The following is a 27827-nucleotide window of genomic DNA, read 5'->3' on the forward strand; positions in this document are numbered from 1 at the left end:
CAAGTCTCGTACTACACGCCAAATATGTTCAAATATAGTTAAATATATAAGGGAAAAAAAGTAGCAATTTTCCACGGGTTCACATTCTTCAATTTGTTTCAAATCTTTGGAAAGTGACTTAATTATTAATATAGCATATTGGTCAATGGGTTCGCGATTCCATGTACTTGTGATGGAAAATACATAACAACTTCCTTTTAATTAAAAATCAGTGAGCTTTAGATAACAACTATTACTTCCTTTGTTTTTTTTATAATTATTGTTTTTTAATAAAAAAAATCGTTTTATCAGTTGTTTTTTTAAATTTAAAAAATGATATATATTTTTTCAATTATATATTTATTTATAGTTTTTATTATGTATTAAAAAATAGAATATATAACTTATTTAAAATCACATTAAAAATAGAAAAAAAATATTTTTTAAATCAATTATTATATGGTAAAGAAATAGAACATTTATTCACACTAACTATATGATGTTTACGTGAAACTCATTAACGTAAGTATGATTAAATAAGCATAGTATATAATTTAATATGATATTTTATGAGACCTCTCTTGCTATTGCTTGAGTATCGGTGTTGTCTTGCTATGAGTTGAATCCTATTGGATGATTGGATTGTAATAACTATAACTTAACCATCCCATTGATTATAGCACTCTCTATTTATAATTGAAAAGTATATTTAAACCGACTACACCGATTCAAATATTTCACTTCAATTTTAACCAAGTCATTGCTATTTATATATTTTAACAAATTCCTGAAAAGAGAGCAGTTTATACTATATAGTTTTGTAATTTCATTCAATAGACTATTCCAAACAACTAAATCAATTGAATATAAACAATTATAATTAATTTTATTTTTTACCGACAAAAAAAATTAAATATAAACAAGATGAGTCACCAATTCATTGTTTTGTCAAATTTTAACCTCACTATACTTTTAATCAATTCCTATTCTACGATATTTTATACTGAAGCTAAACTTTATTTTATAAAACTAAATTAAATTTAAAATTATTTTTTAATATATGAGTCGAGTATTTTTCTCTCTCTTTCATTTAGGTTTTCATATAGGTTGATATTTGCAAATTTTACATATGAAAATAAGGTTGGTGGTAACTTTTGTTATTGTGTTGTATTTTCATGATGAACAAGTTATTCATTTTATATCATTATATAAAGTGGGAGAATTGTAAAATATTTAAAAATCAATAAGTTATTTATATACCTTAGACTATAAAGTTATCTTTTTTTTATCAGCAATAAAAAATTAATAATTGTGAATTATTTTAGAGGTGATCAAATCCTTATACAAAGTTTCCCTTTGTTCTCATCCTACTAAGAAAAATCTACCAAAGTGACAAAGCCACGACCCAAACACAAAACACATAAAAGATATCAAGAGACCAACTCCATACAAACCAAAGGGTTCAAACACCAATTAGAGTAAGAAAAAAAAAACTGGATTTTGAATAAAACTAAGATTTTAAAATTATCTTGATCAGTCCATTTATGATATTTTCAATACCTTTGAATAAATTGAAACGTGAGAAAGTAAGAAGATAAGCAAATTATTCATACCTCTTGACGACCATTAAGTGTTGAGAGAAAATAAAACCTTGGTGTAAATAACTTAAATTTTATTGTTTGCATGAACTTTTCCCTACACATGCAGAATGCACCAAAATAAACATGGGATCCACTGGGTTTAAAGAAAAAGAAAAGATATAGAAGAAAAATAAAAGGTGTGCATTAAGATTTTGAACATGGGAGAAAAAGGGTTGTATGCATATATCTATAGACTCACACACACTATCTCAATATGCTAATATCTTGTCATTGTGTTGTTATTCTTTCAATTTCCAAGTCCTTATGAATGTGTTGAAGTTAGAGTTATATTCTCTTTTTCAAAGAAAGGGACTGCAAAAATTAGGAAATGTGGATGGAATTGTTCAGTACACACATGAAATGCTTACACATTAAATCACATCAATAAAGGTTAAAATGTGAACAATTTTGAGTTTATCTTCTATCGATATAGGTTTTATCTAACAAATATTAAACTTAGTATAATTAACTATTGCGAGCTTTTACTAATAATATGACATGGTAATAATATGAACAAACAGTTAATTAATACTTCGTTTGTTTTAAAATTAGAATAAAGAAAAACTACTAAAGGTTGAAATAGAGAAAGAAAAAGAAAACAAACAAAATGAAATATAAAAACCTAATAAACATAAAAAAAAAAGTTTACACATTAAACTTTTCATTGAAAATGACGAGATTTGAAAATAAAATTATACACGATCAATTATATAATCTTTTTATATAATTGATTATTTAGTATTATATATATATATATATATATAAATCACAAAGACATAATAGTTCATTTTTTAATCTAATGTGTTAATTTATTAATATCTACGTTTTCTATTATGATAAAATAAATAACTAAAATAATATTATTAAACTACTTATTTTAAATATTTTATTTACATGAAAATTGGTTATTGGTTAGAAACCGGTCACGTCTTAGAATTAGTGTATTGATAAAACACCGCTCAAATATTTTAAGAATATAAATTACATTAAAATAAAATTTAAATTTACAATATTATTAATTAAAACCAACTTTTTTTATTAATTTTAATAAATTAGTTATTTGTTTCTTATGAGAAAAGTTAGAGGAAGTATATACGAATAGATTAATATATTTGTGCCTAAGCATTATAATATTTATATTAGTATTTAAACTTTTGTCAAAGAAAAGTTGTATTAATTAACAAAACAACATAATGTTTAACGTTATTTAATTATTAGTAAATGATAATTTTTTATATATAGCAGTTAAACGCCCAACAAGAATGAAACATGTTGACACAGGCAAGAATATTTTGTTATCATGTATGTCAATTGTGAAGGCTAATTTTGAAAGGAAAAAAAATGGTGAATTTGATGATTGCTTAGTGTTGGTTCGATGCATGGCGACAAAAATATTCTGTGAAAGATAAAGAGGCTTTATTTAAAAATTGAATGATGAACTAACTTGTATTATAAGCTAACATAATGAGTAAAACGCAGATTATACAAAAACCTTGTGCTAGCATTGTCATACATTATCTATTATTGGTTGGAGAAAGAACTTATCTGTAAATGTAATTGCCAGGATTAGCCAAACTCGGTGAGAGAGAAGTTATCATGGCAATTGCAGAAAATGGTAAAGTGGTAAGATAGAAAAGATGTTGGGGAAGAAACCATGGTTGAAATTTCATAGCTTTACTCTTTTTATTGGACTCTCAAATTATTATATCACCATTTCATTTCACTCTTTTTTTAATTTAGAGTCAATATCTCCTCCTTCGACCCCACACATCTTTCCATGAACCACTGTCGGTTGATTTTATAGTATTCTTAACGTTCACAGAACTAAAACCAGACATGCCCAACAAATATATATATATATATATATATATATATTATATATATATATATATATATGTGTGTGTGTGTGTGTAGAAATAAAAAACTACCACCAAAACTGATTTTGTTCTCATTATTTTTCTAAGATGGTATTGGAAAGAATATTATAATATAATAATATTAAAGCAAAAATTTAAATAATAAAGTAAACTAAATCCAAAAAAGAAAAGAAGTATCCGAGTTAAAAAGAAATGACAGGCAACAGTTATGTGCGTCTTACCATCTGTGTCCCACACTAAGCATAATTAATTCTTAATAAATTCTAATAATACTAAGACGCAACCTTCTCAAATGACAAAGGCATTGGATCACATTGTCAAAGGGTAAAACTGAAGATGAATGATGAGGTGTGAGTTCATGATTGGTCCATATTATTATTAATTAAAGCGCCAAAAGGGTCGAAATTTAACATGCAGAATGTGTACATGATTATCATTTGCTATATGAGGTTATATTTCAGAGGGAATGCAAAAGAAAACAGACTCGGTAGTTAGTGCTTAATTGGAAATTAATAAAAAACAGGAATTATATACAGTACATATTTTTTATAGAGTCATGGCCTTTAATTATTTATTTTTTAATTTTCTAGAAATAGGGATATCTTAAAAACCAATCTATTCCAATGCAAAAGCAGCACCGGATTTGCGTAAAACCCACTTGATTGCTGCACCTTCCTCAGGGTTCTATTCTCTCTCTTAACTTCAATCCTAAGTATGATTTATGATTTAGCCTCCTCTCTTTAAATGAAGACGATTAGTTTGAGTTACTCCTTTTTCCACCCCACATCATAACAATATTTCTACCTCGTGAAACATTTAAATCACACAAGCACTGGTTAATATTTCACGCTATATAGAGCCACTGATCACTTCAAAGCTTACACTCTTCCTCCAATATTAAGTAACATTGGCATTCCCTCTGTTCTCTCTCACAGATGGGTCGGCATTCCTGTTGTGTAAAGCAAAAATTGAGGAAAGGTTTATGGTCCCCTGAGGAAGATGAGAAGCTGTTCAACTACATAACCAGATTTGGAGTTGGATGCTGGAGTTCGGTTCCGAAACTAGCTGGTAACAACTTACATGTTTCATAAAATCAAACTTTTCTCCTCTACTTCTTTCTTCTCTTTCATTGGGTCAAAACAAAAACACGGGAGCGAGCTTAACTCTTTTCATGAATCGCAGGATTGCAAAGATGTGGAAAGAGTTGCAGGTTGAGATGGATAAACTATTTGAGGCCTGATTTAAAGAGAGGGATGTTCTCACAGCAGGAGGAGGATCTTATTATCAGTCTCCATGAAGTTCTTGGAAACAGGTAACATATTGAAGGATGCTCAATATGATACACGTAAAACAATTTTTTCTCGTGAAAACGTTAAGCATGGATTGGATGTGAAATTGTTTTCTATTGAATATCAGGTGGGCTCAAATAGCAGCACAGTTACCAGGGAGAACAGATAATGAGATTAAAAACTTTTGGAATTCATGTCTAAAAAAGAAGCTTCTGAAGCAAGGGATTGACCCAAATACACACAAGCCCTTAACAGAAGCTCATGTCAAGGAAGAAAAGAAAATCACAGACACAACACCTATGCAAACACCACTGTCTCACGGCCTTCCGGTTCCATTGACTTTCCCTTCATCACAGGGATCAACACTTCTAATAGATTCCAATTACTATGATGGAGGACTAACTGAAGCTTCAAGAGAAATTTTCTTGAACAAGCCAGCATTGGACCCTTTATCCTACTATGATTTTCCAATGGGTGCTGCGCAGTCTGGTTTTAACTTACCTATGACCCAGTATCAGACAAGCCTTAAAGCATCTGATCAGAGTCCTTTTGGACCCAATTCAAGCTACGGATTCCTTTCAATGCCAAGTCTAACCAATTCTGATCATGGGAACGTGTCGGTGACTGAGTTTTCAGACAACAATTCAGCTTCCAAAATCAGTTCATTGCTCATGAATGACCAGGTGAAAGAAAGTTCCAGCAATAGCTCAAACATGAGCAACATTTACACTGGAGGAGGGTGTCATATAAGCAGCATGATGGAAAATGCAGGTTTCTCGTGGGAGGGTGACAACAAATTTGATCCTTTGTTTCAGTTCCAAGTAAATGCCACAAAATCCGAGGATTTCAAGACGAGTCCATGGGAAGAGGGGCAGCTGCAGACTCACAGTTCGATAGATTATACTAGCTTTCCATTAACAGCACTTTCAGAAGATCTAACTGGAGAAAATTTTGATGTATTTCAGCATATATGAACTGTAAATTCTTTCTTTCTTTCTTTTGATTTTTTGAACTTTTTTTTTTCGTGTTAGTAAAAATAGAATGATGTTGATAGTAAAGGAGATTTGTAGCGAAAGATTTGTGACGATCCCCCTCCCCCGCACCTATTATTCCTATTGATGTATTTGTTTTCATCACCCAAAGTTTGAATAACGATATATTCTTGATGATTATTGAGTGCTGCTAAATTTGTGTTAGTTAGTGAATAATTTTTTATTAGATGCAGTTACTTTGTTTTTAATCTGCTTTATCCCTGTAGTAGCTGTCCTCTATAGCAGCTGGTCAAAGACTAGAATACGATAAAGAGGAGAAAAACCCATACACTGCACCAAATTACGAATTCCATTTTAATTTTCCCTCATGATCCTTCCTTTTATAATATATGTATGATATTATTATATATCACACATGGGACACACGCTCGTGTGTTTCTCAAAATATACATGATGTATATAGTGGGCTTTGGTAGATATATATTAGCGCTGGCAGTGTTTGAATAAGAAGATTATCCTGTCCTATCGTATAATGAGAGGATGATGCTTTCGCTGGCATATGACAGCACCATGCATTTGGTGAATCCCTCCAAAAGGCTAAAATTGGCTCCCCAAAATCTCCATTATTGGAGAGAGAGAACTTCATATAACTGATTAAAGTCTAAAGCTAGGGTCCTCTCCTTCTCTGTAACATATACGGTTCCAAATTTAAACCACCTTTAAAATCATCTTTAATTTGCTGTCACTACTGGCAGCTTCAAGACTCAATATAGCAGTCACCGGCGTAACCACTCCATGCTCATGCTATGGCCACAACTTGCCTGTGGTGATTTTATATATACATGATATATATATGTATATATTATCTTAGCTCTTCGGGGTTCTCACAGTTTCAAGAAAATTATGCTTTTCAAGCGAGAGAGGATGTGACTGCACAGTTTATAACAGCTGAATTTAATTGCCCATCAGTTTCGTTATGTTTCTTATATATACATGTTCTCTAATTATGAAAAAGATAACCAATTAAAGCAAATGAAATGAGAGAAGAACCCACACAATGACGTACACCAACTACTCTAGTACTTGTTACAACCACATATGCATCAGGCATAACATAGGCCATTATTGAGTCATAAATCAGGAAAGATTAAAGCTGCTCTCAATTCTCACGCAAACCCTTCCAAAAAAGTCAATTGGTCCTATAGGTTTAGAAAACCATGGTGATGGTGATGATCAGATGAGTGATGATAGATGATGTTAATTGTTTGGACATAGTGCATGTAATTTTGAGCCAATATGTTGACTTAGCTAGCAAACAAAAGTGTGCAGTAACTCCGGTGAGGACCACAAATGGTCCTACCCTAGGTTGCTACTTTGCCATATACCAAATTAAGACGGTGAAAGTCACTATTACTTCAATTAGAACAGCTGTGAACTAAGGCATAACCATACCATAAAAGCAAGAGAGGGACAGTACATAACCACATCATAAATTAATTAACTTAAGTGTTTAGCCTATGCTCACGCTTCTGGTTTATCATGTATGGCTGTTTGGGCAATTGATCTAAAGGTTCAAATTATGATAGACATTGACAAAAAGATGCATGATTATGCCACAGCTAGCTTGGCATCTAAACATATTATTGCAAACAACGAAAGCTCCTGCAGCCAAGCCTCGGTAATTATCAAAGGTTCTTGTTGTGGAGGCAGTAATACGGTTCTCTTGGGTCAAAAGTAATTAAGATTCCCAGCAAAATCAGAGGCAATAACATAGCTGTGAAAAGCAGGTTCTAACTTATGATGATTAGATAAACCACCGTCAAACCTTCATTTTATACTCTCTCTCTCTTTTGTTTTGGTGAAATGAAAATATTAACATATCTAAGCCTAATAAGTATTCAAAAAATATTAGTTAAAGGGTCATTTACTAGCTAAACTTGATTACATATGTTTGACAAATATTATCAATAGTGTGTTACTATATTATATTGTACCGTTAGTTAGTAACTATTAAAAAAGAATGTAACTTAAATATCTTTAACAAATATTATCAATAGTGTGTTACTATATTATATTGTACCGTTAGTTAGTAACTATTAAAAAAAGAATGTAACTAAAAACTCGAACTATTAATCATTAACATAGAAATTCAATAAAATTATTCATAATTTTATCAAAATTGCGAAAATATATGTTTATGGTATTTAAAATCAGTTAAGAAAAATATAAATTTTAATAATTAAATAATATTAGATAAGATTCAAAGGTAACACACAATTAACTAGAGTTTATAAGATATACTTTCACTGTAAACAAGAGAACTATGAATAAGGGAACTCGACTTAAATACTCTTATTGATGAGGCTATTTAAATTTTTGATCCGGAGCAATGATATCTACCTAGGACTAAGTTTTTCTACCTCTATATGATAACACAACACGAAATCATGAAAAATCTCTCTCACCCCCTCCTTTTCTTCCTCACTTTTATCATTCACATATCCATGGTATCAGAAGATACGAATTCCTTCGTCGAAAGATAGATGAGAAGTTCCACAACCACAGTTTCAATCCCACATTCTATTCTGATTCCGAAAACGACCACGCCATTAGGTTATTGGTAAAGACCTTTAGATCCAACATTTACCAGCATTTTAGTTGTCGCTCCGTCCATAAGGTCCTCGAGGGTGGACAACTATGTGAAAATTTAAGGGGGGTAAAGCTGCTTATGAAGTTCAACTGATGTGAGATGTTTTCATTTGGTGATAAAAACATTTGATTATGTGTTGTTTGGTGACGAATCGTTTGTAAAATTGCTAAAGTCGACAAAGTTTGCAGCAAAGATCGGCTAGATGCTGAAATCGGGAGGGTTCACAATGTTGACCGATCTTATCAGGCAACATCGATGACGATCAAACTTATCAAGTGAGATTGCAAAAGTTGACCTTAATAGACAACAAACTAATCAGGCAACATTAGTCAAGACTTACCTTATCGGACAACATGTCATTTGCTTAAAATTTAACGTCGTGCGACAAATATAAGTTATTTTTTTAACTTGGACAATCGTCGAATAATAACTTGTAAGGTAATTTAAATTAGGACAAACTGATAAATGTCTTAAACCGATTAGACACAATTCGTGTTGTAATTTATTTCAATATCTAGTTATGACACTTAAAATCAATTGAGAATACAAACTTTAAAAATGAAATAATATTAAATAAAATTTAGATGATGAAGTAACATACAAATAATTAGAGTTTATAAAATTACAAAGAAAAAAACTCAACTTGGAGACTATTTAAACTTTAAAGCGCATCAAAATATTTTTTCGATAACTAATGTTCATAATAATATCCATTTTGTTCCCAGAGAAATCGCAAGTGATTGTTTTGTGTGTATTGAAAGATAAATTTTCAATTTATTTCTAATTCAATCGAAGATTGACAATGAGGTAAAGCTAAACTTAAACGATCTGGACTTAGCTTAGAATCTTTCACTGAAACAACTACAATTGAAGAATAACTATGCATCTTGAAATATAACCATATCTATATCATATTATAGATAATTTTTTAAAAGTGATACATATATTTTTAGTTAAATAGCAGTTGATATTTTATTTTCAGATATAAGTGTGGGTGCCGACGCAGTTGGTAGTTAGCTACCTGAGGAATTGGATCATCATTTGAAGTGTGATGATAAAAGTGAAAAAAAAGAAGTATAATTAATTAAGAGAATGTAGGAAAAAGTGAAGAGAAATATTAAAGATATGGTTGAAGTGAAATACTAAGTAATGTGGTAGCCTTTTGGGGTCAACTAAGGGTGCATCCGACAAGTGATATCGAAATGCTTTTGGTGAATAATGACTTTTGAACTTAGCAAATTCTGAACTATCTATGATATAGGGACACCGACAAGATGTTGTCTCGTGCATAAAAGGAAAATAAATACTCACAACTTGTTATGATGTTAGTCAAATATATATACATACATTTATAAACTTTTAAACCTTTTCAATCGCAAATTATTTTTTCACATCCTCTAACCTTATAAACACTAAAAACCTTACCACATAACTTTTTTTTTATCAATAAAAAAATAAAAATCACTTCAAGAATAATCAAATCTTTATACAGAACAAACTCACACCTAAACCTATAAAATTGATCAACATATAAACCCTTACTACATAACATTACATTTGTTGACTGTGAAATATTTATCTCATGCAAGTTAAGCACAACTTTGGAATTTTTTTTAAAAAAAGGATAATTTTTCTTTTAATTCAAGAAAATGGTAGGATTCAAAGAAAAATACATAAATAGGTAAGTTTTGAAACATTACTATGCTTTTTAATTATTTGAATTAAATTTATTTGTTCTATCGGTAATTTCTTGAAAATGAAATTGTATTTCCTTATAAAAAAATTTAAGTGTACATTTGTTTTTTCGGTTTTTAAAATTAAATTTATTTTAAAATTAACCTATTTTAATTAATCATTAATTTATCTAATATTTAGTAAAAAATATTAACGTATCAGTCGGTGAGTGATACTAAGTGCTAAACTTTATTGTTAATGTCTTATGTGATAAGTAATTGACACTATTAATATTAATAATTAAGTCATATATTAACTTAAGGTCAAAATTAATTAATTTAAGAAACAAAAAGACAAAATGTACAACTAAATTTTTTAAGGACTGAATTGTATATTTATAAAACTACAAGAATCGAAAGTGATTTAAATTTATTTAAAAAATAATTAAAAAATTTAATTAGATACGCAACCTTCCCTTTTTACTTTTATGAAATTTTTGTATTTTATTTTATAAAGTTGTATTTAAATGTTCAAGTTTCCTAAGAAATAAATTAAAATCTTAAACCGGCACATATTGAAATAAAATAATAATTAAAATTGTAAAAGTCGTATTTAAAATCCAGCTTTTCTATATAAACAAACTTTTAAGAAAATATATATAAAAAACGGCTTCTTTCTTTGAAACTAAGGTTTTTGGAACACAACTTATGCATTTATATAGTTTTTTTAATATGGTTATTTTGGTAAGTATTTAAAAAACTGCCCCATTCAGGTGGTGAAGCACGCAGTTTTTATTAAGTCTTAAAATTTGGATTGGTGGAGAATTATTGTGAAAAAATTGTTTGATCCTTAGCTATGAGTAGTGAAATTATTTGTAGTTTAACTGTCTTTAGTAGTAAGGTAAGAGTTTTATTGAGAATTATAATGTGATTTGCTTTTGTGGGGTGAGGGTTCCACACTTACGTGAGTAAAATATAAAAAAAGCTAGCACAATTTACACGTTGAGGTTGAAATGATAGCTAACAATTGATTTGTGTTTGCAATTGGTAATGGAACCGAAGTAAAGAAGTGGAGAAATGGAATGAAAATGAAGTTAGGTAGAAGGCAATGATGCAAGGTGTTTGGGCTTTAAAATCGAATGCATAAGTGAGACGTTGAACTTAACCTGAGAGCTTACGCTTCTAGAGGAAATGGATGGAGCATGGTATTGGGAATCATGAATTTGAGCCCCAAAGACCTTGCGATGATAAAAGAAGCCAACCCTTTTGAATCATTGCAAATATCTAATAACGATTATGTTTGACATTTTGGGATTCTTTAACCTGGTAAAAATTGCTATAGTACTTTTCTTTTACCAAATGAATTCAGCTTTATGGGTTGAAAGTGATTGTGAGCTTAACACCGCAAAGGAAACAGGATGCTTTTTTCTATTTCTTTTTTATTTTGGGCTAAGGAGAAAGTGAACAAACTTAAAAGTACATAAAGCATTCCTTAAATTGAACGCCTTAATAATAGCTACTCATCAAATGTAAGCTGCCAGTTGACATCCATGGCAATGTGTTTTTCACTGATTGCGCTTTCCTCACTCAAACCACGAAACTTCTTATTGCGTATTCATGGACTGTCTTCTATTGCATATACGACTACTCACTGTGACTTTCTATTTTCATCATACTTCCAATCAATTACTTGGTTTAACAAACCAAATTGCAAGCTCAATTAATTCCCTTCTTGGTCAAGTTACTCTCAACACAAGTCACCAGGAATAGGCCAGAGAGAAAAAAGGTTTACAGATAGTTTGCAATAAATTACATTGCAGGTACAAACACTCAATGACATGGTTTCCCCTGGGTTTTAGTTAAGGAAGAAGGTGATAATTTGTGTAAAGTGCAATCCCAGAGTATTGGCAATGGACAAAACATACAGCATGGCAGTTTACAAACCTTTAGTTCTTAATGAGTTACTCAGCCCTACACCATCATTAGTAAATAAGTGACAGCAGAAACGCTTCATTAGATAAAGCAAGAATGATTCCCTAATGAAAGTTCTGAGTGGATTAAAAAAATATGTCTTCAACTTTTGATGTAATATACTTGTTTATTTACAGACAAAGGCCAGTTCGATTATCTGTCAAATGGAAATTGAATTTGGGTGATCATTCTCTCTGTGGAGGACCATTCAAAGAAGTGTACTTTGTGTGCAATTAAATATACAATGATGTGTAATCTGAATTTCAGAGTATTACATACGTAATCGATCAACTAGAATTTTTTTTGTCACGTGCTTAAATGGTCTGTGCAAATTGCAATCAGTTAAAGCCGAGAAACGTAATTGCATGTTGTTTTCTGAAAACCAGTGACGGGGCTTGTACAACAACAAACTAATATTTAGCATACTGAACCAAATGGGAATTTAGGGTCTCCCCTGCTCCAATCATCTCATCTGAAGTCTTCAATCTGATTACTATGTTACAACCAACAACAAAATCAGGGTCATGGGATGGCATTAAATAACAATTAACAGATTAGGTCTAACGAAGTTATCACAGTAATTCCATGAAAGATAGTATCTTCAGCCTTATCACAAGTATCTTCTGGATAGAAATACCTCAACTTACACCAGAAAACAGAAATGCATTCGGCCATGTTCAAGACCAAGTCACCTACTAGTCCATTTTACTGTTTACAACTTGGTCAAAGACTGTTACTTAATTCTTTTTCGGTATATCTGATGCATTCAAAAAACAAAATGAAAATGATTCAGAATAATTTAGCAAAAATTGACGCCGAGTGAAAGAATTAAATACACAGTAAAACTACACGTTCATGACTTTTAAACAACATATTTGTAAAAATGTCTACATCAGATTGCCTCCCGAAAGGTAGCTGCAATGTTTGGAGACATTTTCAATCCATCAGATTTGTATAAGCTTCGGACAATCTATTCTGTAGATTTATGCAGTTTATAAATACACTAAGGAATTCTTAGAATTTTTACGGGATAATTTCTGAATCAAAGTGCTAGTAATATCACGTCTTGAACACCTCAACAATACTTATCAAAAACATTGTATTGCCTTCCAGAACATCTCAAGATATCCTCAGGTCAACTTCTATCATCAGTGATGTCAAGCTGATATTATGCTTCCACAAAAAAAATGCAAGATGTTCGTGCTCACTGTTTAAAAAAACAAATTTGTCCATATAGTTTTTACCTAGGCAATCCAGATGCAAGCTGCAAACTTCGATGACAACTGTCTACAAAGTTTACCCCATGCATTCATTATATGTACATTTACATCGTGAACTATAACAAGGAACTCTACAGATATGGCAAATTTTGAATTAAAATTATGACTGCCAACACTAGATTGCCTCTTCAAAAGTACATCCCAAGAGATCCTCACGCCAACTTCCATCATCAGAGGAGTTGTACAAACTCCTGTTATGCTTTAATCAAACAAACAAAATAGTCATACCCTCCCTTCACTTAATAACAGGAGAACAAATTTGATATCTAGGCTTCTTTTTTTTCTTCTTAATTTTATAACAGAAGTAGTAAAATCTGAGGAATACACGGCTTTAGCTTATTTATATAATCCCTGCAGGAATTACATCTCTAGAAGGAACCCTGAACAAATGGGATACTTAAGTGATAAAATTTGTCAATAGATATGAATTGCAATTGCAACTGAAAAAAGTTAAGTCCATTGATATCCGTGAAGTGAATTTAAGAATTTTTTTTTCCCAGATTAAGCAGGTAAATGATTAATCTTTCTTCTGATTTTAGACAAGAGTTTCACGACACATATAATCAGAATAATAAATTTAATGTAGAAATGTACGCCTGCAGCATCAAATAGAACCAAATCCTATGAGTGCCGTTTTCTAACCTTCGGGGAAAAAACGCTTGGATTGAAGCTGCTAGTTTTAGCTTCCGGAAAAGTTACAAAGAAAACTAATTTAATGATTGCAATTAATTTACACATGTTTTTGAATTACAAAACCACTTTTCCCTTAAAAACACACACAAACAGGCTCTGAATCAACATGTGGGAAGAGCATAAATTCAGAAAGAAATGCAAAGTAAAATGTAGCTATGCATATTGACATATTTTAAGGTTTTGTTTAATTTATTTTCTTTTAAAGGAAAGGTCGTGCTTTAATCTACATAAGTAGCACCTATGGTTTTGTACATGTATAAACTGTACGCAGAAGTCAAATACAGAACATAAGTCTATAAAATAGAATCAATTCATTGCACTGATATCTATGGGGAGAAAAAAAGGAAGGACAATAAATAACTAGAAATAGAAAAGTTGGTACATCAAATATAACTAAGTCTAAATTATGTTTATATGCAACATTTACTCATCACGTTGAGACAACCAGGCGATCAATGCCACAAATAACAGTGGCTAGGCTACTGAATTGAAATTTTGATATTTTCACAACGTAATAAATCATTTCTAAGTACAATACACTCTTACTTTTCCATTCAAAAGACTTACAAGGCATTATTTTGATTAACGCAATCAGTGGCACTTACAGCCCCAAGGGCTGTCTGTGCAATTGAGCTCCTGGCTGATAAAGAGTGAGGTGGTGTATAGCATTTGCAAAAAGGTCCTTCAAATCAGGATATTGTGTTTGAACAGGACGAGAAAACCTCTCTAAGGTATTCAAGGCACGTTCTTGCTCAAGGACCTTACTGTTACCTACATTTAAGGCAAGGTAACAAAGTAATCTCAGGCCATGAACTTGTTGGCGATCATTTATCTGCAGCAGGCTCATTAGCTTCGGAACCCCTTCAAGCTCAAGTATTGCCTTAGAATGGTCAACACAATTGTAGTTGTCCGGGCTGACAAATTTTCCCAATGCAATGGCAGCCTCACTGGCTACATCAACATCTCTGTTACCAAGCTGAGCAACTAAAGGACCAAGAACTTGCGGAACCTTTCCAGAAAAGTTCCTGGCCAAGGAACCAATTGCCTTAATGGCAGGAATCACCAGTGCCGGATTACTCTCTTCCTGAACCACCCTCAAAAGCTGATCAATTACCGCCTTTGCCGCAGGCGCAGTTCGCTTAAAAGCAGCTCTTCTAAGATCAGCATTGGACTCTGCCACAGCAGCAATCTCCATGACAGCCATAAGACAATTAAGCTGCAATTCCCCACTCTCAGACTCAATAATCTTAGCAAGACAAAGCAAACCTTTAGTCTCGGTAATCTTCTTGCAACTTGAAAAGCACCCTTTGGAGAGTTTCCAAAGAGCCTTAGCACAACTGATTTTGACCTCCTTCCTCAGCTCCAGGCTCTCAACCTCTCTTTCCCTTTCCCTCTCCCTCCGATGGTGGCTGGAGCCACGGCTACTCCCATCCGAGTTTGTCTCCCCAACGTTGGACAAATTCAGAACAAGCGAATGGATACTAGCACGACCGGCCATGGGGTCTGCAAGGACAGTATCCATGGACAACAACGACACGAGGGGCCTAGTCACATTGGCCCTCACCAACTCCTCGCGAGCAAGTTCATGTTGCTCAGCCATAGCTGAGACCAAATTGGCAACAGAGACACGAACCCTCATAGGGGAATCACCAAGGACCTGAACAATAGTAGGGGCAGCATGGGACTCTACGACGTAACTAACGACCCTGTCTTGATTAGTAGTAACGTTGACAAGAGCATTGGCAGCAGCAACCTGAGCATCAGGGGAAGAAGCTTCCTTGAGAAGCTTGAGGAGGGGGGGCACTCCACCTTCCTCCAAGATGATGAATTTTGTACGGTCATTATCTTTGGCGAGGGAGCCAAGTTCAGTGGCCGCTTCAGCGCGGTCCTTGGGCTGACCCAATTGAAGAGTGTAGATGAAGGTCCAGACCCATGCAAGGATGGGGTCGTTGCTGGCGATGGGGGGAAGGGAGACATTGGAGCCATCCTTGGAGTCCAAGATGCTGAGGAGCCACACCATGTCGCCGTTGGAAGATTCTAGAAGGTTCCAGACCTTCCGGAAGTCGGCGGTGGTGGTCATGGAGAAGACCTGGCGGAGGACGGCGCCGTGTTTCTTGCACTTGCGCACGAACGCTAACGTGCGCTCTAGGTTTTTGGAGACCTCGCCGACGATGCGACGTATGGGGCGCTCGTTCACGCACTGCGTCCCCGACACCACACGCACGACGGAGCGCAGGTTGTCGCACACCACCTGCACCTTCCGCGCCAGCTCCGTGCAGTCCACCTTTGAAGACTCCGCCTCCTGAGCCAGTTTTATGACGCGCTCTCCCAGCAAGATAGGACCCAACAGCTCCTCTAGGCTCTTTTCCTTCTCCGGCGTAAGATTAGGGTTAGGATTAGGGTTACCCATCATCGGAGACAACACCCACCCCCTTCGCTCTTTGACCAGTCCCTCTGTTATCTTATCTATATACTCAATCCAGTGAAGCAGATAGAGTATAGAATATAAGATAAGTAAGAAAATGGGAAATTGAAGAAGAAACCAAACAAGAACCAGGAAATATAGTACTCCTCCTACTTTTGTTGTTTTGCACGGAATTCCAAGTGTCACTGCATAGTTTGTTTGTTGGTTCCTCCTTCTTACACCACTCTACCATCCCACAGTGGTGACTCCTTAATCTTAATAATTATTATTAGCACGCAGAGCAAATATTAAAATAAAATAAAGACAAACATACATTCCTTCCTTCTTCTCACCATGTCAAAGTGTGAATCTTTTTTATTGAATCAATTTTTTTATTTTTCGTTTTGTTTGTTGGTAATTGAGATTGAACACGACGCAGGGACTAGGAAGGAGAGTAATAAGATATATGAGAAAGAACAGAAAAAGGATGAAGATGGGAGGATGGATCCTCCTTTACTCGTTTGAGACTTTGAATCACGTCAACACAGGGTTGTTGTTGACTCAATCTTACCAAAGCAAAGCCGAATCAAATTCAAAATATTCATATTTTACATCATCCTTAAATTTAAATAATGCTATCTTCTTTTATAATTGTTTTATGTTTTATTACTCGTTATTATAAAAAAATAAGTCTTGGTTGGATCTTATATTTTATTTTCATCTAGAAAGGTAAAGAATTTTTTAAAAATTGCTTTAAATTTTAAATTTATTTTTATCTTCAACTAAAAATATAATATTAAAAATATAAATCTTTTTTTATTTTAAAATAACTTTTAAATTTAAAAAAGGAAAAGTATGGGGTGGTTACGTTTAATTGGTTTTGTTCATACTTGGAATGTGACATGGGCAGAGAATGGTGGTGAAACCCGCTTATTACGTTTTCCATGGCACGGCATGGCGAGAAATCAAAATGAATTTAATGAAGGGGCCCAATTACACTTTACTCCTTTTTTATACCAATAATTAGTTGCTTTCTAGGAACAACATCAAGCACACAAAGTAACGAGCATAAGTTACTGTATTATTGAGTAAATTTATGTGTATTACCAATTTCAATTTTCTTGCATAATGTGCATAAGTTAACAATTTCAAATTTCTTGCAGAATGTATTATTGAGTAAATTTATGTGTTTTGTTTGAGATTGAAAGTGAAAGTAATGAAATGATAGATTTTGATGATTGGTAAATCTACAAGTTGATTGTGATGTGAATGAGATTCTTGAATATGTTTAAATGGTATTATGAATTATTTGAAATGTAAACATTGATGAATACTTTTTGTTTGAATTCAATGTTGAAAGGTGAATGAATTTGTATTAGAAATCATGAATATATAAATATATAGGTTAATAGGGGAGTTACACGAGAATACTAGAATACGTGTCTAACTCTGAGCAAGGTGAGGTTATTTTGGTTTGATATGTTTGATAAAATTTAAGTTTGAGTAAGAATTTTGGTGAAAATCTTGAAAGATATCAGTTTTAAAGGAGTTTTGTTTTGCAATTTTTGTTTAAGTGAGGAATTTTTGCTCAAGCGAAAGATCCTCGCTTAAGCTAGAATAGTGCAGTGAAATTCACCTTATTCTCAGGTTCATTTTCGCTCAAGTGAGAGGGTTCTCGCTCAAGTAAAACTAGGGTGAAGATGGGGTGCTCTCATGTCCATTTTGGCTCAAGCGAGACAGATTCTTACTCAAGCGAAAATGGATTGAATTTTAGGAGTACTATTGGGTTCATTTTCACTCTAGCGACGAAATTTTTGCTCAAGCGAAATTATTTTTGCTCAAATTACAAAAAATAAAACTTAAACTTTGAAATTTGCTTATGAAACACTATTTTATAATTGTTTATTGCTTTATTAAAATTTATTTGAAATTTTAGTTATATATGTAATTGAAAAACCATTTGTTTACATGTTTATGTAATTTCTTGAATATTTTTGGATTGTTTAAAATTTTAAACTTGTGTGATTGAATGGTGTATTGATGTGGTATGAAATATGAAATTATGTCAAAATATGATCGAGACATAGTATTTTTAGGAAAGAAAATGTCATGTTGAGATTGTTAAGAGAGTGTATTGATTTGTAATGTATTATGGAAAGGGACATATGAAGAGTATTCGATGGTGAGACTCAAAGAAGTTTCATATGACTTTGTCTGGGGTTTGAAAAATAATCTGGTCTAACTGGTCATGTGAATTTATCCATATGAGGATGAATTTCCTGAAAGGAGACTATGTCGTGATGAAAACATGATAATATGAGAGGGAGTCAAATATCTATGTATTGTAGTCAGTGAAATTCTAACATGAATGATATGGAATATGAAATAATTATAGAACTTGATTGTGTAGTATCTTGCAAATAGATGATGTAAAAGGATTGAGATTTTTTAATGAATTCTTGTAAATTTAAAGTTTCATTGAAAGTTTTAAAAACTTCTAATTACCCTCTTGTTTGTGTTTTGTTTGTTTTCTTTATATATGATGATAGTGTATTACACAGGAGCAAATGATATTTAAGGTGATGGAACTCCACACTAGTGCAAAAATGACTTATTTCGACACTACATTTAAGGCGCTTTTACGGCCAGACGATGTCCTTCAAAACGCACTGACATTTTTTAAATTAATTTTTTTAAGAGGGCGGCTATTTGGTAAAGACGCCTTCTTACAACAAAGCGCTTGGTGTAAGAAGGTGGCTATGAGGTAAAGTTGTCCTCTTAAACTAAACGCTTTCTTCTAAGAAGGCGGTTTTACCTCATAGTCGCCTTCTTACACCAAGCGTTTTGTTGTAAGAAGGCGGTTTTACCAAATAGTTGCCCTCTTAAACTCTTTTTATTACTCTAGCTCAGAGTGTCAGTTACGCTTTCATACTTCCTTTGTTTATGGCACTTCGTTTTCTCTTCTGCTATGTGCTTTTTCTTCGTTTACCTCGAGCAATTGTCTTCTTCGAGTCACTGTGTAAGTTTCTTTCAAGCTCTTTGCTTCTTCTTCACCATTGTTTTTTTTTTCTCTTATTTATTTCTTTTCTCCCATTGTTGTGAATGTTCTTCACCATTCTTACTTTCATTGCCTTGCACATTGTTCTTTAGGTTTTCGTTGTTTCTCCATTCGGTTCTTCGTCGTTGTCGTTCACTGTCGACGTCGCTGCTGTTAGTCCGCTGCTACCGTTGTTGTTGCTCTTCACCACCATTGTTATCTCTTCATAGACTTCTATTCTAACCTAACAACTAACATAATATAATTTAATAATAATGCATATATTAATTATAAATTAATAAATTAATGATTAATGTTAGGAGGTGTAAAACAACAGATTTTACCATAGCCGCCCTTTTTGTTTGAATCTAAGAAGGCAGCTAAATAGCCACCTTCTTTACATTAGGACATAAGACTAAATGCTTTTCAAAGACGACTAAAAAATCATTGTTTTACAGTCAAAATAGTTGTCTTTTTAAATTTTTTTATACCAGTGCCACTCTTAATCGATTAAATGTTTTATTTCTTTTGATATCACATTAATGAATTATATATCAGTATAGATTATATAATGATATAAATAAAATTTACAAACATAAAATAAATTAACAAACATAAAATAAATTAACAAAAATAATATATATGTGTATTATTTAAAATTAAAATTAATAAATATTAAACATCAATTTATTAAATAAAATAATATAAGATATAATGTAAACACGCGCACGAGTACTTTTCTTAAAATGTTCTTCAATTAAATAAGGTAAGAAAAAACTTTATACATTTTTCTAGCCATCCTATTATTATGTACTTTGAGCAGTTCAAATTTCAATTGCAAGGGAATTTCTTGCACAATATATTTTGTTCACGTCTCTTTCTTTTCATTTTTATTGTTTTTTTCACTAAAAAATCACACTTGTTTATAGAATAAGTTGTACAATTTTTAGCAAAAGAAAGAATAAGTTGTATAAAAAAAATCAAATTAAAAAATGTCTAATAGTTAATAATAGCAATAAGCACAACAAACTTCACAAGCAAATCTTGATTTGTTTTAGGGCGCTTCTCTTTTGTGAATGTGACAACCTACCATGTGTTTTGTGGTTTATAACATTGTTTTACTAAAAATAATTATTTACCGTAAATAAAATTTTCAAACTTTTTAATTAAAAGTATCACGATTTACATTTTTTTATTACTTTATAAAAAAATTAAATAAAAATAAACACATTGAATATTCGGAAAAATATATAAAAACATATTCAAAATTATTGACCATAGAAAAGAAGTGGGACGAAATATGGCCTAATTATTTGAATCTATACATATGTCATGTTATTTAGAAAGAAAATAAACTGAATACTTCGGACCAGGTTGTAGCAAGAAAAACACACAAATTAAACAGAATTAAGATCTTAGATTGAAAAGGGAAAAGGAAAAGATGGATGAAGTGCAGTGTGCACTTTACTTGAAGTTTGAGAGTGGAGGACAGAATATCACCCATATTTTTCTCTCACAACAAGCTACATAGAACCATAAGACTAATTCATCCTTATCACTTTCTTCAAACCCTCACTTTGCAATCCAACTCATATGAACTAGCTGGAACATCCACTGCAGGAGAACAGTTGAAGAATCCATGAGGCTGCAACCGCCCCAACACCACACCAAATTAAGACAAAATAAAAATCAATTAAACGTCACAAAATAAATAAATAAACAAGAGCCATCAAAGTTGCCTTATGTGTATTCTCATTTATATAATTTTTTTATTATAGATAAAAAAAATAGGTTACTTGTTCTTGTTCTTGTGATCTTAAGACATGCTAATGATTGCAAGATCAACAATTATCAATAATATGGTCTCTCACAGTATTTAGTATTGAAGAGCAGAAAAGTATGATAGGAAAGTACAGAATATTATTCAAAGAATGTTTCCAAAACAAAAAAACAAACTTACCATGAGCATAAAACCTATGCGTTCTACTGGCATAACTGGCCAATCTTCCAAACGAGGGATGTGTGTCATTCCAAATACATACCTGAAATTAACTAAGTTATTCTTCTGAGAAACTATGCATGATTTTATCAGCAAAACAATACAGTAAACTTCAACAACAAAATAGCTAAACTTAGTTAAAAACGAAAGTTCTGGATTAGGCATAGTTTTTCTTTTAATGCTAGCTAGCCTCATGGTAAATACTTATGTTTTATTCTTATATGGTATAATAATGTCCAAAATATAAAGCACTGAAGAAATTATTTCATGGAACTGTTACCCTGCTTAAATTACTAGATTGATACATGATTTATCATAAATTGTTATTTTCTTGAGGTTTTAAACTGCTAGAAAGGAATTTGACGGACTTCATTTTTATTTTTTAATTTAGGAATCGAATTAAAAAAAAATAGTTACCTACTTAAAATGTTAGTAATAGTTTAACCATACTACAACTAACAAATATTGATATGAGAAAAATTGTGATAAAATGGATGTGAGAGAGAGAGAGGACCAAAGAACTATAGCAGTTTCTTCCAAAGATCGGTTTTGCTTAACCCATGTTGGTAGTCCTTGGTTGAGACGTGGATTCTGATTAGGAAATTCTCCTCCAGGAAACATTTGATGGTGTGAATAGGGTGTTATCCAAAGATTATGCCTCAAAAAACCAGCTCTTCTTAAGAACATGGCCTCAGAACCTGCTAATGGTAAGCAGTTTGAACCAGGTACTAGCTTATAGCCTGTCAACTCACCACTTCTATTGCCTCTTCTCGTGTTCCTTACCTGAACCATCATTCAATAGTAACCACCACCCACTGTCATTTAATGGCTAAGTCAAAAAACAAAGCAACTATTTCACCATTACCTAGCATAGCATACTATGAAATTATTAACATGAAAACTGAGAGTGGGAAAGCCTTACAATCCAATGTCGAGCAGTCAAAGGATTGCAATCACGCATGGCTTCCAATTCTGATCTGAGCAGAGTCTCTTCAGCATAAAATGCGTTATTGTGAACATTATTCTCCCCCGGTTCCTCAACTTTGACATTGATCTCCACAACCTACCAAGCATCCTGATAGTGTAAGAAAAAGGACACGCATGGAAAAGTACTAAAGACAGTTTATTAGAAGAGAAGAGTTCTGATTACAAGTACAGTTTAGAATAAAACAATGGAAGTAACTGTAAAACGAAGCAGCCTTTACAAAGAAAGTGAGAAACAGGATAGAGAAGAAGAAGAGGAAGAGATCATTTTTTATACGATCAATAATCCTGATTTAATTGCACTTAATTTTGATCAAAGAAACCATCAAAATGGAGCCCATAACTTGAATCATTTAAGATCCACGTTAAATTAGTGTTCATCCAAGCAGTATAAACTGAAATAGTATTAGTGTAGGACGAGAAAAGTTTGTATTTCAACAGAAATTACCTGATTCAAAGCATCACCAGGTTTAGAATCCACAGCCATATCCATGCGAGCTACAAAAAAGTGTTGATGAACTGGAGCATATAGACCTGGCGCAATCATGGTTCCATATTTACGAAATTCTCCAGGTAACAAGGTTCCTAAACTTAGAATTCCAGTTACCTTAACTTCAGCTTCAATTTTTCCATCCTGAAACAATATATCATCATTTCCATGATATAAGAATCTCACCAAAAAAAACACACGAAACAAAGCGTTATGCAGTTAGTTCATGATAAGAGAAACATGATTAGTTAAACAATTCTGAACTCGCTCAAAGGAAAATATCAGGGGAGAAAGATGTGATCACATTGCACAAATGCCAGATAACTGCCGGACAATAATTCAAAAGGATGATCAAAAGATGGATAATTGAGAAAGTATTCAATACGAAAAACCTGATGACTTCATTGGTCTTAAGTACATTTATCTCTTACAAAAGATGTGGTGTTTGACTTGCCTGATAAAAGTACCAGAAAAATCCATACTCATAGTTAGCCACGGTGCACATAAAAGAAACTGAAAGTCTTCTAGACCTTCGGACTTCTGCTAAGCCTGTTCTCCAGTCTTGATGTTTCCACAGAATTCCATGATCCTCTTCGTGCAAACATACACAATTTTCAATTGTCTCAACTCCACCAATGAAATTTGTGAAATGAGCATCGAAATATTTGATGTAGCTCAAACGATCACACCCCTGTAACAAAAGTTGGACCATAGAGTATATAGACCATTAAAATTCAATTAGGAAGAGGAACTTGGCAATTAAAAGCATAAATATAGTTTCGTTAATTAAACCTTCTTGAGAGAATGTGCATTTTTCCCCAAGCCATTTTCCCCAGCATCAAAAGCATTCTTCCTATAGTGTTGTTCATTTGGATCCCCATAGGGTACAACCATCTCCACAAAACTCAGTCTATGAGCTACAGGCCTTCGCCCTTGACTACCATCAACATATGCAACCGAATATATAACCAAACCTTCTCTAGGTGTGAATCCAATACGAAAGTTCCACTATTAAAGAACAAAATATAAAGGGATAGTTATAGAACTAGTTGGGCATAGGAAAATAAGCAACTAATTCAATAAAGAAGCTATTCAACATCAACCTTCTGCCATGCAACATAAAAGCCATCGACTCGAAAGCTTGGACCTTCGAGCTGAACAATTTGCAAGGGTTTTATATCACTTCTATCAGATCCACCTCTTGTTTCACCATGTGTATAGTTCCTCAAGGGATCAACCGGAGGCAGAGGAACAAATTCACGGTCTTCAAATTCAATCACCGCCCTATTTTGCATATCAACAAGCACATAGATGCCCTCAACTGGGCGTGCGTAGCCATTTTCCATAGGGCAGTCGCTTTCGGACCGACAAAATATAAGTGGCTTAGAAAGTCTACGATTGGGACCATCAGCTTCACTGTAATAACCAACACACCTGCAGCAGAATTATGAAGAACAAAGTTTGAATAGAGAAAAAGCATAACGAAAGAATAGCAACTTATTGAGACAAAGATATATGAACAATGAACATGCAACTAAAGTTACCAGGCATCAACCATTACGAGGTCCATGTCTTCAATGCCCCTTATCTTAATAGCCTCTCTAAATGGAGGATAGTCCTTAACGACAGCTTCACACTCTGCATACTCCATAGCATCCTGAAGATGGATAGAATAGACAATTACAGAACTGAAAATTCCACAATTTATGACATAAAAGGCAAATAAAAAAGAAATATGTAAAGATCCAGAATAATTTGAATTTCAGCTGTATAATTTGATCTTTTATTCAATACTTAACATGGAATGACCATTCGTAAACAAATGAAAAATGTAACAAGGTAAAACATAGCACTGTAGACATTGTTCCTGTTGATATAGCACATTCCATTAAATTTCTCAAACTAAGCAAAATTTCTCGGAGCAAAAACACAATAAAAAAGACAGTAAGTAATTAAATGGGTTTCAAATACTGACACAAGTGCACAATGTTAAGAAAGGAAATCAGAAGAGATGATAACAAAAGAACATACCATGGGAGGCTGAACATCTGGAACAACCTGTGATGAAATTAGTTTTCCTCGGTGATGACCTCCTCGAGTTACTGTATGTACGTGTGATAATTCAACAATCCATATACTAGTTTCATTTGTCTTCTTATTGTAAACAACAAGTCTTGCGCGTCTTGGAGGAAGTTTACTTGAAATTACTGTCCCTTCTTTAGTTCTAGGAAGTAATGATGGTTGGAATGGAGGAAAGAAATAGGCATCTGCCAGTGCAACAACATGTTTATCTGGTTCCAACAAAACTACTTCAATAAACCGCATATTGTCTCTGAGCTATACCATATAAAGACAGTTGAGGGAAAAAAATAGTCATTAGGGACAACTGCTTCAGAACACAGAGGCTCAATTTTAAGAATCTGCATATATAAAACAAAATGCGAATATATGTTTTAATGAAGCATGTCATAGTGTGGTTAACCTCAGGAGTTACTCCTGCTTCCCTCACAGTTGCCACTGCCACAGAGATTTCGGCAGCCGATAAAGGATCCAGAGGGTGGCTTGATTGGAACCCAGCTGTTGTAGTAATTCCTGTTTAACGGTGTAATTGGTATAAGACAACACGCAGACAAAAACAAGTGAAAGTAATAAGCATCAATTCAATACATCAGTGATCTAACTGTCACAACAGATTAACGTTGCTTCAACCATTTTTATATAGTGAAAGGTATTGGAAAAGATGAATCTCGGAAGGTTTGTATTACATCATTCAGTCCACAATTCAAGAACACAGATTTCAAATATTTTCCTCAAACAGGAAGAAACGTGAGAAACAAATTAGTTCTATCAAACAGTGATTACGTACCTAGATTCATGCATGCACACATACATGTACAAATACTAAGTGCATATGATAAAATAAATTAAATTGCACTGTCATCCCTTCTATTTTATGTGAATTATGTCCCCTGCTTCTCTTGACTTTATCTTTATTCATTATTGTAAGACTGTACTACAAATTAGAAGAAGAAAAAACAATGCAAGTGTAACTTATTCAGTAAACTATATATAATATATTCAAATATTAATAAATTAATCAAATGCCCATTTTATTTTGTGTTATAATCACTCTCGTTAAAATTAGAATTCAACTTATAATTATAATTCAAATATAGAAGTTATAATTTTAAATCAAATTTAATTCAATTGAATAGAAGTGATGAAATAAATTATGTATGTGTCTGTGATTTTGTTCTCATGTTAACATACATGTAGATTTTTTATTTTAAAATTATTTTCTTAATGATTTTTTTAATATATTTTTCTTTATATATATAATAAACTAAGAAGTAAAATTTGTAATTATTAAGTTTTTTAGCAATAACTTCTTAATATATATGTGTATATATATAAATGCAATTAAAAAGTATATATATATATATGTATATATATATATAATCATTAATTACTTCTATTAAACTAAATAAAATAATAATTGTTATATAAGAAAATATGTATATGGTCGCTGAACAATAAAAGGAGGTTGGGTGCAGATACAACTAGAAAGTTTTTGTGTAATAACTAACTGATGTAACCATACACATACTGCACATAGAATAATCTGGCTATATGACCCACACTAGCAGAGTATATATATCATTGAAGTTGTTCTATAATTTCAAATTTTTATCAAGAATTTACTAGATTACATATAATTAACGTAGAATGTGATTTTTTTTTTCACAAATTCTTCCTCATTGTCGAGATTTTCCACTTCAAATCTCTGACACCTTAAACCTTGGTTACTAGGGTTTGCATAGTATTATAATCACTAGGGAGAATGGGAAAACAAGGATAGTAAGAATGAGAGAAAGAAAGTATCAGAGAAAGAAAGTATCAGAGAAAGAAGATACTAAAAAAGAAGAATGTGAGTAAGAAAAAACAAAGTATTAGAGAAAAAAATAAAAAGGATGTCTATATATAGATATATTAAAATTTTGAAAAAAAATTATAAAAGAGGAAAATGAAAGTATGCCTGTGTTTTTTTTCACATATTACATTAAAATCAATTATCCACGTCTATTATAACTCATTGGTGAATTGGTATAGTATAGAGATTAATTAATAACTGTGATGTTGATGATATGCGTGGATTCATTGTAGTTGTGTTACAATAGTAATAGATGTAATATGTGGTTTTATTTTCAGAGTTTTTGGTTAAGCCATATAATTTATAGTATGTAATAAATTTTGGTATGAGTGCATAGATAGGAAAGAAGCATAGCCGGTAAGATAAGAAGATGATATACCTTTAAGAGGAAGGGCGTGTGGGGAAGATTGAGAGTGGTTGGCGGCGGCAACAACCGAAGGAGGAGGCGGCGCCTTCTGCGGAGGTGGTGCCATAACGAAGAAAGTAGTTCCTTATGGTTGTTTTCGAGGAGGTGTATGAGAAAGGGTATTTTGAATGCATGGTATAAAGTTGATTAAAGAGGAAGAGGTTATCTTATCAGTGGCTGCCAATACGATAAGTGGGAGTTGATAGGAGGCTCTGCTTTTGATAATGGACATTTTCAAACAATTCACTTCAGGAGGAAGTGACATTAAACAACTAATACATAAGATTATGTTCATTAATTAATTAATTAAAGGATTAAATATATTTTTTTATGGACTTTCCAAAAAAAATTATTTTTATCTTTTAGTTCAAACTTTAAAATACTTGTAATGAGAAATTATTACAATAAGTCTTTTGTTAATTCTTTTACTTGATAAATGTATTTTAAATGTGAATAAAATATTAAAATATTTTATAATTATTTATTATTATTATAATATATTATTAGATAAAAATACTGAAATTATTTTAAT

At 32.5% G+C, this 27827-nt stretch overlaps 3 protein-coding genes across 3 annotated transcripts; 1 reads left to right on the forward strand and 2 right to left on the reverse strand.

Annotated features, from left to right (window-relative positions):
- The first annotated feature begins 4132 nt into the window (after positions 1-4132).
- LOC137807906 (transcription factor MYB61-like) lies at positions 4133-5972 on the forward strand. The gene is made up of 3 exons (XM_068608757.1): positions 4133-4564; positions 4679-4808; positions 4913-5972. Exons 1-3 carry the CDS (start codon positions 4432-4434, stop codon positions 5757-5759), a joined length of 1110 nt encoding a protein of 369 aa, XP_068464858.1. The 5' UTR covers positions 4133-4431; the 3' UTR covers positions 5760-5972.
- An 8399-nt stretch (positions 5973-14371) lies between these two features.
- Positions 14372-17014, reverse strand: LOC137807907 (ARM REPEAT PROTEIN INTERACTING WITH ABF2-like). Its single transcript, XM_068608758.1, has one exon. The coding sequence runs from the start codon at positions 16455-16457 to the stop codon at positions 14646-14648; it is 1812 nt and encodes a 603-aa protein (XP_068464859.1). The 5' UTR covers positions 16458-17014; the 3' UTR covers positions 14372-14645.
- A 3756-nt stretch (positions 17015-20770) lies between these two features.
- On the reverse strand, positions 20771-27480 carry LOC137807908 (amine oxidase [copper-containing] zeta, peroxisomal-like). Its single transcript, XM_068608759.1, has 12 exons — positions 27269-27480; positions 25441-25550; positions 24990-25295; positions 24503-24615; positions 24062-24392; positions 23751-23966; positions 23413-23649; positions 22917-23102; positions 22407-22547; positions 21999-22267; positions 21446-21527; positions 20771-21130 (listed from the first exon to the last, which is right to left on the reverse strand). The coding sequence occupies exons 1-12, from the start codon at positions 27360-27362 to the stop codon at positions 21050-21052; spliced, it is 2166 nt and encodes a 721-aa protein (XP_068464860.1). The 5' UTR covers positions 27363-27480; the 3' UTR covers positions 20771-21049.
- Positions 27481-27827: the final 347 nt, after the last annotated feature.

The sequence above is a fragment of the Phaseolus vulgaris genome, chromosome 3 (assembly GCF_000499845.2).
Source record: "Phaseolus vulgaris cultivar G19833 chromosome 3, P. vulgaris v2.0, whole genome shotgun sequence".
Taxonomy (NCBI): Eukaryota; Viridiplantae; Streptophyta; class Magnoliopsida; order Fabales; family Fabaceae; genus Phaseolus; species Phaseolus vulgaris.